The sequence below is a fragment of the Leuciscus leuciscus genome, assembly GCF_965113295.1.
Source record: "Leuciscus leuciscus genome assembly, chromosome: 5".
Classification (NCBI taxonomy): domain Eukaryota; kingdom Metazoa; phylum Chordata; class Actinopteri; order Cypriniformes; family Leuciscidae; genus Leuciscus; species Leuciscus leuciscus.
The window spans coordinates 14,343,495-14,361,272 of NC_138729.1; the positions used below are offsets into that span (position 1 = coordinate 14,343,495).

Genomic DNA, 17,778 nt, shown 5'->3' on the forward strand with positions numbered 1-17,778 from the left:
CAGAGCGACCGCAAAAACGGAAGTTAAAAGACAATATTCTAAAGATGGCTGCGCCCAGTGTTGGGAAAGTTCACTTTCTACATGAACTAGTTCAAAGTTCAGTTCACACATTTTAAAATGAACTAGTTTAGTTCATAGTTCTACTCAAAATTTTGAACTAAGTTCACAGTTCCAAAAATTAACTAGTTCATAGTTCTTTTTTTCCATGTTGCTGCGAGATATTATTTTTCAAAATGATTGCCACAGCCCATATAGAACCACAGACAATTATTTTATCAGTTAACCACTGATCTATGTCATTCTATATAGATCAGTGGTTTTAACACTGAAGCTATGTGTCAGATTTTTCCCACCCTCACCGACCTTGTCATAAAACTCGTTTAAATGATCATATGACGCTTCCTTGAGTCCTTGCTGCTTTTTGTTTTCTGCGTCGAACTACGCCGTAGCTACGTCGTAGGCTGTGTGTAGCGCGCGTACCCTGACGTGCACCTCTCCAAAAATGTAACAATGCGTCAACTCTACGCGGACGCAAGCGCTGTGATTGGTCTGCTAGGACTGCTCCCTCGGGTTTCACATGCTCCCTCTGCGCGCGTGAACGCGGACAACGACGCAGAAGTATAAATGAAAACCAACGCGTTGCCTACAGCGTAGAGACCTAATATAAGGCCAATTTATACTTCTGCGTCGGGTGCGCGTAGAAGGTACGGCGTAGCATACGCATTGACGTGTACCATACGTCGTACCCTTCGCCGTACCCTGACGCGCACCTCCTCAAAAATGTAACTACGCGTCGCGGCGACGCGGACCGCAAGATCTGTGATTGGTCGGCTGGATAGCATCGCGTTTCCTCCTACCCATTTCCGGAATGATCTTCTGCACTCTGCACCGCCCGCCCGCCATTTTTAAATTCCGAAGATCAGTGAAGAGCCATGGAAATAGACCAAGTGACCGAGAGATTGCTTGAAGAAGTGCGGAAATACAGCCATCTGTATGACTCCTTCAGTCGCCATTGCTCGTAGAAACCTAAACTCAAAACAGCCGCGAGGAATGTAAACACAGTGGAACTGGAACATTAAAACCCACCCGCGCCAACTAGCGTTTCGGCGGTGTAACTGCAGAGCAACACAGACATTCGCAGAAGTATAAATGCTCACGACGGCGTCACCTACGTGCGTACCCTACGACGTACACTACGGCGTACACTCGACGCAGAAGTATAAATTGGCCTATAGGCCTAGTATAAATCAGCCTTAAGTGAGTCGTTCATGAACGATCTATTCTATTCATTGCGTCTGTCACGTGACAAATGAACGAAAGACTCGGAAGGTAAAGTAATTATGTTCCCTGTAAACGATTTTTGACTGCATTATAATGATTTCTTAATTCAGAATATGATCAAGATTGCGTAGGTGGATGTGTTCTGGGAATTTGCCAGTTAATAGTATAACATTTAAAGCCCCTTAAATGAACGAAATGACTCGAAAAAAGATTTGTTCATTTTGATGAACGAGCTCAAACAAGAGAGTTGGGTGTTTTTTCCGCTACATATTAAGGCCGGTTTAAGGCCTCATTATACTTCTGCGTCGGACCTACGCCGGAGCCTATACGCCGTAGGCAATGTGTTGGTTTTAATTTATACTTCTGCGTTGTTGTCCGCGTTGACGCGCACCTAGGGAGCATGTGAAACCCCGAGGGAGGGGTTCTGGCAGACCAATCACAGCGCTTGCGTCCGCGTAGATTTGACGCGTTGTTACATTTTTGGAGAGGTGCACGTCAGGGTACGCCGAAGGGTACGCGCGCTACACACAGCCTACGACGTAGCTACGGCGGCAGTTCGACGCAGAAGTATAAATAGGCCTTTACGGTGTGTTTTATCCGGGGTTTCGCCTGGAAGGCTCTATAGAAATCTGGCACTCTATTGAACGAAGTTAAACTGAGAGAGCGTGGCGTTCACAGACACCAGAATGAACGAGTTCACAGTAACGTTCATTAGGCAGTAATACAGTACGTTCAGTTCACGTTCGCCCAAAATATGAACGAGTTCATGAACTATCGTTCAATGAACGCGTTCAGGCACAACACTGGCTGCGCCCTTGTTTCTCTGGCGCATAAGGTCTATATCTGCAAGGAGTGAACGAAATGAAGTGAGTGAATTCCATAGACAGTATATAAACTGGACACAGCGACCCCATTGGATTGAACGGAGACAAGTGAAGTCAATTAGAAGCACTAACTTCCTGATGGTCGAGCGTACTGCGCAGACTCAAACTGAGCTTGACAACGTAGATGTGACGTAAGCAACCCGTCTGTCTTCTAGTAGCTGTGCCGAGAGAAATCTGAATCATTCCCTTCCGAAACTTGCAGAGACGGAGAGTGTGAGTAGGAGGTGTCCATGAGCTAGGAGCAGGAGAAACTTTTGCCAAGTATTCTGATTAATTATTTAGTCATTTTGCCTCCACGTCCCCCCGATTGCGCGAGCTTCTCCTCCTGTCCATACGGTAATCTCTCTACTGTGCGACAGAGTCGCGTGGTTATGACCCAATCGTAAGCCTATTTTTACAAAAACTGCTTCTACGGGGCCATAACGTAAGATACAAGGTAATGGAGCCTTTTATAAATTTTCGTGTTTCTTTAGAAATAAATAATGGACAAATGGAGTCTTTAAACGCCTCAGATGTAAAGTTATTCGCTGTCAAAGTGACGCCAAAATGAATGGGAGTCAATGGGATGCTAACAGCAGGTGATGGTCCGCTAGCCAATGGCGGCGCCCGGGGAAACTTCAAAGTAATATGAAACCCTGCCCCCCTGGTGAATTCGGACGCTGACGTTTACACTGTGCGTCGGAGAGCTGGAGCTGTCGCAGAAACGGCTTTGTTTAATATAAAATAAAAATAAAATAATAAAACTACTTTTATCTTACATGCTACTTAATATTACTAGATAATATTAATAACAACAACAATCATAATTACTTTATTTCGTAATTATATATACCTCCGTGTCAGCTTTGTAGTTTCGTCTATTGCTTTGTAGTTTCATCGATTGTATAATTGGTTTATCATGCTTTAATGTGAATGGCCCTGTCCCAAATGGCACACTTCATATGCACTTTCGGTCTTGTGGAGTTGGCTGCCGAAAACGACTGCCTCGTTTGCGTGCCGTTAAAGGGATGGTTCGGGGTAAAATCAACCTAGGGTCCTTTGCACCATGACCTCGAGCCAAACACTTATTAGAGCCTTATTAGAGCTTATTTTGAAATATCAGCCGGATGGCTTAGTGCAGGCACTAATGGACCCTAGGATGCATCTCGTAAATTACCCCGCTAATAATGCCCAGAATGGTACCAAACTTATACGGTAGTACAAATATGTTCTGTACTCATAAAACGAGGCATTGGAAAGTTTGTAAGTACATCAGAAGTTTATTTAAATAACACTTGCCTGACGGCTCATGCTACTGCTAACCCGGACGTCGACGTCACTTCAGTGGTTTGGGAAAAGCACGTAAAAGTCCTGGCAGAAAGCGATGCATAAGGATGTAGTGTAACGACACCCAGTTCCAGGAATGCAGTAATATTTTGTTGGTAGTACCAGTTTGCAACAATTATTAGTTAACACTTCGGAAAAAATTATTCGTCGTTTTGTCTTTTCTTTGCTTCAAATTAAAGGACAAGTTCGGTTTTTTACACTTAAAGCCCTGTTTTCAGATCGTTTCTGATGAAATACAATGGTTAAGATTGAAATTTGGACAAATGCTGCTGGCCCGAGAATTTTCGGTTTCTGTGGTAGCACCCCCCAACCTCCACAATGGTTGCATAGGTGCACTGGAATAATCTTTCCTAAAACGCATTAAACTTTCGTTTACAAAGACGTGAAACTCACCGAGTGGTCAGGGGTGTTCACTGATATGCTCACACAAAAATCGCTGCAAAAGATGCTTTCCAACAGGTTTTATCGATAAAACCAGCGATTTTTGTGTGAGCATTTCAGTGAACACCCCTGACCACTCGGTGAGTTTCACGTCTTTGTAAACGAAAGTTTAATGCGTTTTAGGAAGGATTATTCCAGTGCACCTATGCAACCATTGTGGAGGTGGGGGGGTGCTACCACAGAAACCGAAAATTCTCGGGCCAGCAGCATTTGTCCAAATTTCAATCTTAACCATTGTATTTCATCAGAAACGATCTGAAAACAGGGCTTTAAGTGTAAAATACCGAACTTGTCATTTAAGGTTGTAGTGTTGTGATTACCTTGTAGCTGCTTGGCTTGGTTCATGACTTTATAACTCTTTAACAAAGGGGTTGTTTGCACAACACCGTTTTCAACTAAAAACGGAAGACTTATGCGTTTTGGCCATTCATTTACACGACAACGGAGTTTTGGGTGCTTGAAAACGCAAACTTTTGAAAACGGGTTTCAAAGTGCACGTTTTTGACAACGGTGTCCGTGTAAATGACAAAAATGCGAATCTCTGAAGATGATGACGTCTTGCATATGCGTATTACGTGTTCAGTCTATGGTGTTTCATCGCCATCTAATGGCTTGGCAGCAGAATACAGTGTTTTTAGTCGCGAATCCGTGTAAATGGGGTTCATTAGACAATGTACGTGGAAAACTCAAAGAAAAAACTTTTGTTTTAAGCATATCATTGTCATGTAAACGTACCCAAAGACTGTTTTAAAATCCTTATAGGAATGAATGAATGGCAAAAAAGTACTTCCCGAACCAGCGCTACTGAAAAAGAAGGCGGGCACTGTTTCACTCTATATCTGTTTGTTGGCCAAACCGATGAGAACGAAAATTCGCTTTAGATGACGGAGATCCGGTCACGGAGATATTCGCATTTACAAGTTGGGAAGTCGTGTTTATGACGTCAGGTGTTTTCAAGTCACTTTCGTCGGAGCAAGGTATAGCGGTGTGCCTCTTAATTTACTACACAAAAATACTGCAAGTTTTTTATACTCCTAGAAAATGAAGAACAAAGAATGTGCATCACTTGTGACATTTTGTTTTTAATTTATGAAGCCACTGTAAACTTTATCGTTACATATATTACAATGCTATTATATTTTGTGCTGGCAATTAACTTTTGTTGTAAATAAAAAAGATTGACAATGTCACTGCCAGTGTTGGGAAGTAACTAGTTGCGTGTAACGGCATTATGTAATTTAATTACAAATTAAATGAAACCGTAATCAGTTACATTTTCTGAGAAAAAATGTCGAATTAAAGCGACACTATGTAACTTTTCAACCTTAATAATATAGTTCCAAGATCCTTGTGATGGTACATCGACTTACAATAGGTTGAATGACACGTTTGCCATAGCTCGACAGGGTCTGTATCGCTTTTACTGGCACTATGTAACTTCGGTGTTCGGGTAGTAACCAGAGCACAAAAAGAACTACAAAATTCGACTGCTTTACGGCATACGTCACTTCCCCCACCACTTCGTCAAATTTGGACGTGAGAGGCCAACCAGCGTTTGTTTTCGGCTTTCGTGCGTATGTTTTTGTCATGGGGGTTGTTTACACCTGGCCACTTCATGCATTTTCTCAGATCGGATAGCTATCCGATCGTGAAAAGTCCAGGTTTAAATGCCCTCCGAAACGCATTTGAGACGGATTTGAATCCGATCCCTCAAACCACTTCAGGAGGAGATCTGAGATGCATTCCAGACGAAACTGGACAAGTGTAAATGCATATGGTTTTTGAAACCACATATGTAAATTGTACTCCTCCCAAAAAGTCTTAAAAAAAAACGTGTGAGAGCGTTGTATAGGCTATTATGTTATATCCTGATATGACGACGCGCTGGAACACGCATCACCGCAGATGAGCAACTGCATCAAGCCAACGTGCAAATCAAAGTGAAAGTAAGTCGCAGACGCTTAACACACAATCTTCATCATTAAAAGTAAAGAAACGAAATGATCTTACCAGGGCTGTTACTGCTCTCTCTTATTGCGGCCTTTGATTTAGAAATTTTAGCTGATGATCTATAAAATGCAGCTCATATCTGTTGCTTTCGGTGACGTGAACTCCATTAAATCTGCATAAAGCGCAAGAATTGAAGATCGAATTTAAATCCGTTTCGCAAAAATACATTTATGTGACCAGGTGTAGCCTAAATGGAATCGTTTTGATAAATCAGATAGCTATGCCTCACGAATTAGTTTGCCAGCTGAACTCAGGTGTTGTGAGGTGTATTTATCACGTAGTCCTGAGGGATATCAGACGACGCTGTTGATTGATTCCTGCGATTATCATGAGAACAGCTTTCAATATCTCACATAATTATCATAAATAAGCCTAACGTAGAGGTTGTAAATAGTGTAAACGAGCACAATTTGCAAACTATTATGATAAATTGCAATAATCATGTCTAATGACATCATAACGGCCAATGTTATGAAATAATGCGACGTACATTTAACTTAATTGATGTTATCTGGCATTTTGTAATGTTTACATTCCAATAAAAACAACACAAATTAAATTATACAGTAGGCCTAGACTATAGACTATTTACTTGTGATCTAGCTGCAATCATGTAAAAATGTTATAATATAATATATTTACGACAGTGCAAGTATTCCACAGCGACTCTAGGGGTCGCTGTTTGACAAACATAATTTCTACTTAGTGTGGCTTTAAATTAGTTACTTATTAATGATTACAAAGGGGGTTACATCTGAATATTTTCTGAAAAAAGCTAAGATATGTTGAATAATATAAATTTGCTGCTATGCCTGTTTTTGATGTCTCCTGCCAATGCCTCGTGCCGTTTAAAGGGTGTTTAGTAAAGCGATGTTATAGGCCTTTATAACACTTCTGTGTTCGAAAACCAGAAGTTTCAAATAGGAGCATAAAAAAAAATTCTACTCCAGCCTGTATCAATGGCTGTGTCCATAGCATGGATTGTTGTGAATTAATAAAAAAAAAAATTTTTTTTTCAAAATTCAGCACAGAGACCTTTTCTACACCAGCCTCAGTTTACAATCATTAATTGAGTATTGTGAAACAAAGAAAAAAGCAGGGGGCCAATGTTTCATCAAACACTGAAGTTTCCCCAGGCGCCGCCATTGATTAGCAGACCCACACCTGCTGTTAGCATTCCATTGACTCCCATTCATTTTGGCGTCACTTTGACAGCGAATAACTTTACATCTGAGGCGTTTAAAGACTCCATTTGTCCATTATTTCTAGAGCAACACAAAAATGTATAAAAGGCTCCATTACCATGTATCTTACGTTATGGCCCCGTAGAAGCAGTTTTTGTAAAAATAGGCTAACGATTGCGTCATGACCACGCGACTCTGTCGCACAGTAGAGAAATTACCGGTCTATGGAGCTATACCCCTCAAAATCCACTTTTCTCAGGATAATAATTTTTTGTCTAGTAATTTGAATGTTGTATTTGAAAGGAGATGCAAAGAAATTACACATTGCTGGGTGTTAGATTTTCAGTCACTTATTTGCTTTAAAAAGTATTTTTAAAATGTCAATGACGTCATACACATCGTACGACCTGAGATACTGCTTTACGGCAATCCTTCAGTCACTTTGGTGCTTTTGCGCTCTGCACTTTCTTTTCTATTGAGGCATCGACACAGGTAAATAGAAGAGTTTTTGTTTTGTTTTAAAAGACCACGCCGAAAATACACACACACACACACACACACACACACACACACACACACACACACACACACACACACACACACACACACACACACACACACACACACACACACACACACACACACACACACACACACACACACACGATGCCATCAAGCGGTATCTCTGGTCGTAATCAGTCCTTCACTGACCAATCAGCGTTCATTAGCAGAATGCTAGCGTGTTATGGGCAACAACAACTCACCCTGTAAGAAATCGAAAGGACATAAGTACTCGTTCATTCAACTTTCGACCTATAACCCATGTTGAACTTGCAAAACCTACAATCAAATCTGAGATTTCTCAACGGCAATCGGGTGAAAGAGACAAATTTAGCCATCTAGCTCCATAGACTCCCATTCATTTTGCACTCATGAGCGATCGCCCCAAGTGGAACTCTGGTGGAACTACAACCAAAATTCGGTACAATAGGACTTAATAGGGAGTGGCCAGGCTGTCCGTAGACGCGCTCTGGTACTATGTCTGCCATGATTTACATCAATCCACATTGTGGCTGAAAGCTTTACGCTACACCCTGTCTGAGAGCTGCCACCATGGGGAGTGATAAAAATGTGTTTCAGTGCTGGAAATTTAAAAATAATTTTATCCAGAAATCTGTATTTAACCTCAGAATGATCTAAAAGTAAAAAGAGGTGTGAAAGTTAGATTTTTGTGGTGGCTGTGCTTTAAAATTTGAATTATTATAGTCTTAATTCAAGACAAGTGATGAAGGATTTTGAAAGTCTGATAGTAATCAGTGTTGAGTACTACTGTAAAGGTAGGACCACACCAAACTGACGCCAAAGAACTAGCGTTGATGAAAGCCGACTGTTGTCGCCTGCGTCGGGAAAAAAAATAAAATCTGTGTTTGAACACACCGAAAGGACTACAGGAGATAACTCTATTTAAGCAGATATATTCGTCTATATTCGATTAACCCTACCTGGTTTAAATGTTTGAAAATGTTTAACAATTGAAAACATTAGTTAGAAATTTAGAAAAGAAATCAAATGTAATGTTATATTACTTTAATATAGTAATTTAAATAGTTAGACTTATTACATTTGAATAGGGTGACTTGTAATCTGTAACCTACTGTATTACATTTCCAAAGTAACTTTTCCAACACTGGTCACTGCTAAATATGGTGGTATTCTGTCACGTTTCTCATTGACACGCCCCCAGCTCGTAAACTCAGTCTTATGCTGCCTTCACATGTTATCGGAATTATCGTAAATGGTTTCCCAGTTGAAAATTGGACATGAACACCTTGTCGTATTTACCTCTGGGAAGCTTGTGAATGTTTATATGGTTGTCAACGAATGGGATGCTAGGCCTACATTTTATTCAAAACTAAATAACTTTACATTTTGGCTTTAAGATTTCCTCAAGAAATAAGAATAAACCGGAAGTCCTCCATGATTCTATTCAATGAGTGTGTAATCACGACTTCAGAAGTGGGAGGTAGGATATTTCCAATAGAAGTGAAATGCAGGATGTAATATTGACAGCTAGCGGTTGAAATAGTTACTGCAGTCTAAATTCTAAATATTGGTAAAAGTTTTAACCTCGCCCCCTACTGGATTCTCATTCGAGTTGCCAGATTGAGGATGCGCAACTGCGATCTAACTCAGTTAATTTGCTGGCTTTCATGGCTGCAATAAGCTTAGTTACCTAGAAATCGAAATACTATTGGGTAACTTTTGCAGTGGGCAGGGTCACACAGACCTAATCAAAAACAGACATTCTGACATTGAATGCACATTTCAAAGTAAAAAACTGTCTCATTGTTTTGATGAAACTAGTATTTTAACTTTGTATGTTTGCTGAGATTTAAGAAACATGCTATGATAATCTTTATGGTTTAGTACAATCAAAAAATCCCGAGCTTCCCACTCTTCACGAACTTGTGGTGGCGTTCATGTGCGCTCAACTTAAATACGCATTTACTGTATCATAAATACAATCTTTCCGCCATGACTTGAATGCACCAGTTGTCCACTCGTGCATATGAATGGCCAGGGCCGGCCCTGACCAATTTGCTGCCCTAGGCAAGATTTTACCTGGCGCCCCATGCATCACAGCCCATTTCACCCCGTCATTGTGTTCATGATTTAGCATATATATATATAGGCCTATACACACACACACACCACTTTTGAATAAGAAACAATATCAAGACTATAAAACTCCTCAAAAAACGCGCACACACTCAAACCTGACTGCACATCACATTTTTGACTTTATTGATTCATGCTTTTATTCCGGAGTCCCTTTTATTTTATTGCTCCGGAGTCGCATATCAGTCACAATATGCGCCACGGGGAAGAAAAAAACATCTATAGCCTAAGTCGCACTGGACTAAGTCGCATTTTTTTAGAAATTTATTTCACAAAAAATAAATAAAAAAATGTTACAGACAGTTCTCCGTTACGGACGTGAGCGCTCTAAAGTGGCACTAAAATAATGTTTTAAAACTTTCACAGAGACCTCAAACTGAAAGCACAAAGCCTGTCTTTAAAATTAAGATACAATTAATACAAAACGAAATTAAATTTAATCGATGTTTCATCAACAAATTGTCTGGATTTAATAAGAAGTAGCCTAAATATAGGCTATTAGAAAATAAATAATCAGGATACGGAGGCGCTGGCGAACCTGGAGCTCGTCTCATAATGAAACTCAGCGTAGGCCTATAAGGTAGCCTATTGCCTCACAGACCTGAGACATATAGATAGCTTGAAATGTCTACTTTTAAGCAGAACAATTCAAAACGAAAGAAAACAGACTGCGCTGCTTATGCAATTCGTATGAAATGTGCATTTCTCTCTGGCGCTGCGAAGATCGCGAGTCGTCAACTTCATCTGTCTAGCCGACACTGACATAAAAAATAACTGTTTTATTAGTAAACAATTAAAATGTCTCCTGCTATATTTTACATATTTGCCTGTTCCTTACAAAACACTGACAGTGGGGTTTTTGACGTTTTTTTTTTTTTTTTTTTTTTTTTGAGCAGCTGCGGACAAATTCTTTCGAAACACAAACACACACAATATTACGTAACACTCTGCGCTTATGTTTTAAAAATATAATTTAACATATAAATAACAATTTTTAAATAGCCCACTTAAAGTGTTTATTACAAATAAATGACTAAATGCTAAAAATTTATACATTTTAATGAACAAACATATGCGTTGCATTTACAATTCTGTGAAAACAGGGGGTGCTGCAGCACCCCCAGCACCCCCACTTCCCGCGGCCCTGATCGCAGACTATGCTCATTTATAATGTGTCATGTAAATTCGGCCTTCCGTCACAATCAGGAAACTTTCACCGCGTCTAGAACTGGCGCGAGCTGCCAGGCCCGTTTCTACGAGCTGTGTGTTAACAAAAGCAGTGCTGTCTACATTGGATGCGGAGTCGCGCACGCTACACAACAAATTACCAACAACTGATCGCGCGCGCGCTCTGTTTCTGACGCACTTCAAGCACTCGATGGGCGGGGGACGATTGGTGAGCCGGACTTTTTTTTAATTTTTTTTTTTTTTTATTTCGAATTAAAAAATAGTATTATATATATATATATATATATAAAAAAAAAAAAAGCATTTGCCTATACCGCCTATGCCGCGGGCCGGCCCTGTGAATGGCGACTTGTAACTTGTAACGTTCAATAGAGTGGTGCAGGTATGATGTCACTTTGTAGGCCAACCGGCAGTTAGCATCATACTGGTTCCTTCGACAAAACCCAATAGGATTTTTCCATAGACTTTTGGATTATTGGAAAAAACAAGCTTGGTGATCAACAAAAGTTTATTGTACTTTTTTCAAGATAATTCATCAAGAGAATTTTCAGATGAATGCAACTTTTATGAATTTTGAAGCCTAAATGCAGTGTCCAGAAGTAAAATGCTAAAGGTAGGCTACAAACAAACTACACTATGATCCCATGACTTGGACGTCACCACTAAGTCTCCGACAACTTTCAGTTTTTTATCTTAAAAAAACTTTTCCCCAGAAAGTTTGAGTTCGAATAGTTTATAAGAGCACAATTATACGCATAAGTGTAAAAGCGGACTGAGTTTACCTGTTTGGTGTGATCAGGGGCAGATACGGTCTACACAGGACCCTAACCTCAGGGATTTGTAGAGCCCCTAGAAAGCCTGTTTCCACCTGGTATTATGATGGTCAGCCAAGTGGCATTACCGTTACATCTGGTATTATCACATGTTTCAAATGTGTCTTCTGTGAACACTTGCTTTCAGATTTTGTGGAGACACTCAACTACATCACTTTCGGTGCACAAATGCTATTAAATAAGCAAACCCATGTTAGGTGGCTGATGCGAATGAATATAATAGTAGCATATATACATGTGTGTATGTGTATATATGTATATTTGTTTGTTTGTTTGTTTGTTTGATTGATTGAAAGGGTGTTGTGCCATCTCCCGGAAGTGTTTTTGCAGGGTGGGATGTCTGCGCACGCACACCCAATAAGAACACATGAGCGTCATATTGACCCGTGTATCACTAAAACTAATCATAAATATTAGTGATAAAATAAATGTCACTAGTAATGGCTATTCAAGTGAGGTTATTCAATCTTTGCTGAGTTTTTAATAGAGGAAAACAGAAATAAGTGCTGGCTATATAAGGGGATTTTATGGAACTAAATATTTACCTCTAAATTGTGAACCATTTATCAGCTGTAATACACAGGTGTAACCACTAGATGGATGTATAGCCCTATATAAAAATGTATAAACATGGCTGTGTGTACATTGCTTTCAGACATAATTATTTAATTGCATTAGGTTTTGCATTTTTGATATAGGCCTTTGAGACATTATGAGTGACTACTTTTTTTTTTTTTTGTCAAAGTTAAGTTCATTTGAAGTATCAGTTTTTGCATTGTTATTATTATTATTAGTCAAATCTAGACAGAGAAAGCATTTTGTTACTCTTTCTGATTATTTTCGTGTGACTAATCAAGCTATTATATGTAGCTAGTATACTGACGGTGCAAGATCTGGTCTGTGGTCTCTCCTCCTGTTTGAAAAACTCAGCAAATCGACCAGTGATTGGCAATGTAAAGCCTTTTTACCATGCCTATAAAGCTACTTGAATCTGAATTTGTCAAAGCATCGACAGGCCTCCGATCCATGAGTTGAGCATTGTCAAATTTACAGGCAACAATGGGGCTAGTTAGGGTTAGAAATAGTACTGTAGAAATAGATTAATAAGAAAATATTAGTAAAACCACTGAAAAGAGAGCAACTTGCTGCTTAACTACCATAGTACGATTCATTGTTGAAGAAATCAGCTAGTCATGACTGTTTCCCGAAACATTTTATCAGTTATTTAGCTTTTTCTAGATTCAATTATATAGGCTCGTTCTTATGTTCTAGTGCGTACGTACATGCTCACTCTTTAAAAATGGCACTTTAAATGTCTTTACAAAGTAAAACGTAAATTACATTTTGTATATTCAAAATAAAACATCTTGTACTGAATTTCAGCTTGCTTATTTTTCTCAAGATAAGGATTTAAGTTCACATGTCATGCAAACAAGAATCTATGCTTCTAACCACAGGTCGAGAGACGTCGTTCCAACCACACAACTTTGCAAAGCTGTTTGCGAATGTCCGTTGGAACTGTGGTTGTAAACACCAACTCGTTGAACTTTAAGATTTATAGTCTCTTTGGTTCGGGTCTCAAAGAAAGCTCTGAGTCAAAGTTCCAGGTCTCAGAAGAATTGGCTTTATTGAACAAGCAATAAAGTGAGATGCCAGCTGTTCATCTGATCTTACCATTGCCAGATGTCATGTCTTATACCTTTTTCTTATCGCTAGGTACCCAATGGGCATCCTTATAGCTGTTTGTTTTTTCGCCACTCCTCGTAATATCGCCACCATTAAAAATTTCTTTCCAGAGGCTTTCTATTGATGGAAAATCTGACCATACCGTTTAAAAAAACAAAAAACAAAAAAAGTCTTATAACATGTGTTTTCAGTGCCTTCCACTACCTCCACCCTTCCCATATGACTAATGTACAGGATTTTGTGTGCTTTTCCATCTGCACAAACCTTTTGATCTCTTTTCTGCCTGGTACATCAGCATATAGACTTTTTGCATGAGACAAATGACGGAACTTGCAACCAAAGATGGCTAATGATGCTTTTGGGAAATGCACCCGAGAGCGGTCAGACTGAAACAGATTTCCAGAAATGCGATTTGAATAGGTGTTCAAACCACATGAATATCTGCAAAAATCGGATTTGGACTGACCGTAGTCTGAATTGGTCTGAACTAAGGCATACGTTTAAACTGTTAGTCCAAATTCGATTGTGTATCCGATTGGAATCTGATCTAAAATTATTGATGTCCACATTGGAATCTGATCTAAAATTATTGATGTCCACATTGTGTATTGCAGACTGTTCAGATCGGAATTGTGTGTCCATGCCGCTCTTTCGTTTTCCGGAATATCTGCATTGGTTTGTATAACAATGACATTGGGTTGATAGGCATAGACCAAAAACAACAACCGAAACATCAAGGGGTTTGCAATACAGATGCTGTCTGATTTACAACATAACAATGTGTAGAAGCCATGTTTGACTATTGCATCTTCTGAGGCAGCGGCAGAACTGTAGGAGGCTGATATGAGCAGCTTTATTCCGTGCTGTCATCTCTGCCAGTTTCAAAATATGTCTGTTATATTGTCATTTTATGCTCGACCGGCACTTTGCAAACAACACAACCTTGTTTCTGCAGTGACTTTCTGTACGTTTTCTATAACAACGTGAGTCACAAACCAAGCAAAATCTGATCAGAGCGGTCAGAGATATAGAATTTCAAACCGCTTATGAATGAAGCTCAAATCATTTGTAAAAATAGCATTCCAAGTGTCTTTTTGTTTGTTTGTTTGTTTGTTTGTTTTTATGCAGTTCACACTTTCAATTGGATATGCATAATTTTATTTGGACTGACAGTCTGAACATAGCCTAAGACAATAGCAAAGCGGCTTGTATGCAGCATTTCATTTCACCTGAGACCAAAGCCTAATTAATAAAGTATAGTTCTTGACAGCCACTTAAATGCATGGTTAATCAATTTAATAATTTTAATCAGTTGAGCTTTATTTTTGTTCAGATTACAGATGACTCTCTTATATATACCAACCTCCTTATCTTCACTCCACAACCCTCTCCAGACGGAGTGGTTCGCCTTGAGCAGGCAGTAGTTCCTATTGAATGTTATTATAGCAGGTAAGTGGACATTCTATTTATATACGCAATATATATAGTTACTCCCCTCTACTATTTCGGGATGGGTATAAAAATGGGATATTTATTTTGTGTCCAGGAGATTTGACATTACCAGTAACCCCATCAAACCAACAATGGTTCCTTACGTTTCAATGCAATCTGCACTGGAGGACTTGCAGTTTTCACTAAAGCTAATGACAAGTATGTGCAGGGTTTACAAGTTTGTAATTTCAGGACTCTTTATTTTGACACTTTACCTGAATGTCTGAAGTAGACAGTTGTAGAATGGTCATACTGGGTTTGCATTTTTTCTGGTGCAGGTGATTGGCGCTCTGAACGGGCCTCTGCAGTGTACTTCTTGGGTGACATCATAAACATGGAAGCCTCAGTTCGTCTGGGTCATCACATTAACCTCCGCATATATTTTGAGAGCTGTGTTGCCACAGTAACTCCAGATGTCAACTCTATCCCCAGATACACGGTTATTGAAAATCATGGGTGGGTACATTCATTAGGGCTTTGCTTTTTTTTTGGTCTTCAATTTTTCACTCAGAACATCTTAGCAACTGCATAGAAATTTCCTGGCAACCTCTGTAGCATCAGAGTTTTGTGAAGGCAAACACCACTCACTCTAATGTAGTCTAGTTGGTGTTTCTTCTATCGATAAATGGCTATCTTGTGGGTGTTTTGAGAATTGCATGCAAGACCGCCATTAAAGGGCCCCTATTATGGATTTTTGAAAATGACCTTTCATGTAGTGTAACAAGCTCTAAGTGAATGAAAACATCCTGCAAAGTTTTAAATCTGAAAGTTCACCGTATACAGTGTTGGGAAGGATACTTTCAAAAACGTGTTTCGTTACAGAATACATGCCCCAAAATGTAATTTGTAATGTATTCCGTTACATTACTCAATCTAAGTAACGTATTCTGAATAGGCTACTTGGATTACTTCCACATTGAATTGCATTTTATAAGTATAGGAATATAGGTGCGGTGGTGACGTGTTCATGTAACATGTAAGGGTGGTGCTGCCAATAAAGGACCTAAAAGCTGTCACAAAGAACCGGCAAAAGTAATGATTATGAATGTCAAATAATATCAAGGAGATATTTTAATTGTTTATTAATAAACAAGTGTTTTTTTTGTGTCGGTGTCGGCTGCAGAGATGAAGTTGCCGATGCTGACTCGCGATCTTCGCAGTAGTGAAATGCGCATTTCATACGGATTACATAAGCAGAGAGCAGTCTGTTTTCTTTCGTTTTGAATTGTTCGGTTTAAAAGTAGACATGTCTGTGAGTTAAGTATAACCTTATACGCCAAGTTTCGGTTCATTTATGAGATGAGCTCCAGTTTTATCTTATCTGCTATATTTACTTATTTATTAAATCCAGGCAATTGGTTGATAAACATTTATTAAAATTAAGATTAAATTAATACAAAATGAAATTCACTTTAAAGAAAGGCTTTGTGCTTTCTGTTTGAGGTCTCTGTGAAAGTTTTAAAGCAGTCTTTTAGTGCCGCTTTCAGAGCGGTCACGTCCGTAACATTGTTTTTTCCTCATAAATGCGAACACGAAAATTTTTATAAAATGAATATTTTATGTTCTGTGGAGAGCCAACCCTTCTTCATCCCGGTGGGTAGTATTACTTTTGGTTTGAGCAGTGTAATTCACAGAAGTACAAAAAAATATTTTGCCACCTAAAAGTTAACATTTTTTGTCACGCATGTTTATTTCCCTCATATTAAATAGAAAACGCATGTGTAGAGAGATTTTTTTTCTAATGTCTGCACTCCTTTATTAAGGGAGTATGGATATATAAACAGACGTTTCAATATATTGGTATTAAATGCATTTTCTGAGATTTTGTCGTGATTTCGGTTTCATATCGCATATCGTTACAGCCCTGGTAGCTACCTGATACAACTATAAAATAGCAAGGTGACCAGTAAAACGTACTCGGTTACTAACGTAACCTCGGTTCTCTCTAGAGAGGAAACGAGTACTGCGTAAGTCTTACGCTAGGGGAAAATCTCTTTTCCGCGAGATACTGAAGCCAAAAAATTATCCTTAATTTTGAAATAATGTAAAACGCGTTGCGGCAGCATGCAGACATAGGCGAGACAGCTTGCGCGCCTATTGGCTGCCCTGCGGCAACTGCAGCAGCCTATCGATAAGGCCCTATCGTGACGTCAGCACCAATGGGAGCGCTTCGCGCCCAATACGTCACGTCCCGCCGAAACGGGCGTGGCCTGGGGCTATAAATATAGCATCGAAAGGCTAGCTTACCGGTTTTTCATCGCCGGAGCGAACCGGAGCGTGCGCAGGCACGGCAAGATACGCAGTACTCGTTTCCTCTCTAGAGAGAACCGAGGTTACGTTAGTAACCGAGTACGTTCTCTTACGAGAGGTACTCTCGTACTGCGTAAGTCTTACGCTAGGGGAAACAGTGTAAAACGCCGTGCATGCTAAGATCCAGCACCAAAGTCCCAAGGGCAAGTGCCCGGGCTCATGTAGTACATGATCATAAGTAACTCACAGAGAGCCCAGGAAGAGTGGCTAGAATAGCATCATTCCTATAATGTAGCATCCTATAAGAAACAGTTATAGTGATGGTATTTTATTCAGTCAGGGCGACCCCGGCCTGGACTGATGAATATAGTGGGTCTTACACACTGCCCATATAGCTGCGCGATCTAAAACGAGCGTTGCTCAAGCCATTTCGGTATTCTGGGCCGGACGCAATCGGGGCAGACAGTACCGATTTTTAGACTGAAAGCAGCTTAGCTTGCAGAGCGGGAACCTCTAGGTTATAAA

General features: G+C 39.7%; 1 protein-coding gene across 1 annotated transcript in view; it reads left to right on the top strand.

Annotated features, from left to right (window-relative positions):
• The window catches only part of LOC309499915 (zona pellucida sperm-binding protein 3-like), a 95,064-nt gene that overhangs the window by 5,260 nt on the left and 72,026 nt on the right, over positions 1-17,778 (top strand). Inside the window, exons 2-4 of the mRNA XM_082171451.1 lie at positions 14,846-14,961; positions 15,059-15,162; positions 15,282-15,459. Coding sequence (XP_082027577.1) covers positions 14,846-14,961; positions 15,059-15,162; positions 15,282-15,459 — 398 coding nt within the window. The remainder of the gene's footprint in view (positions 1-14,845; positions 14,962-15,058; positions 15,163-15,281; positions 15,460-17,778) is intronic.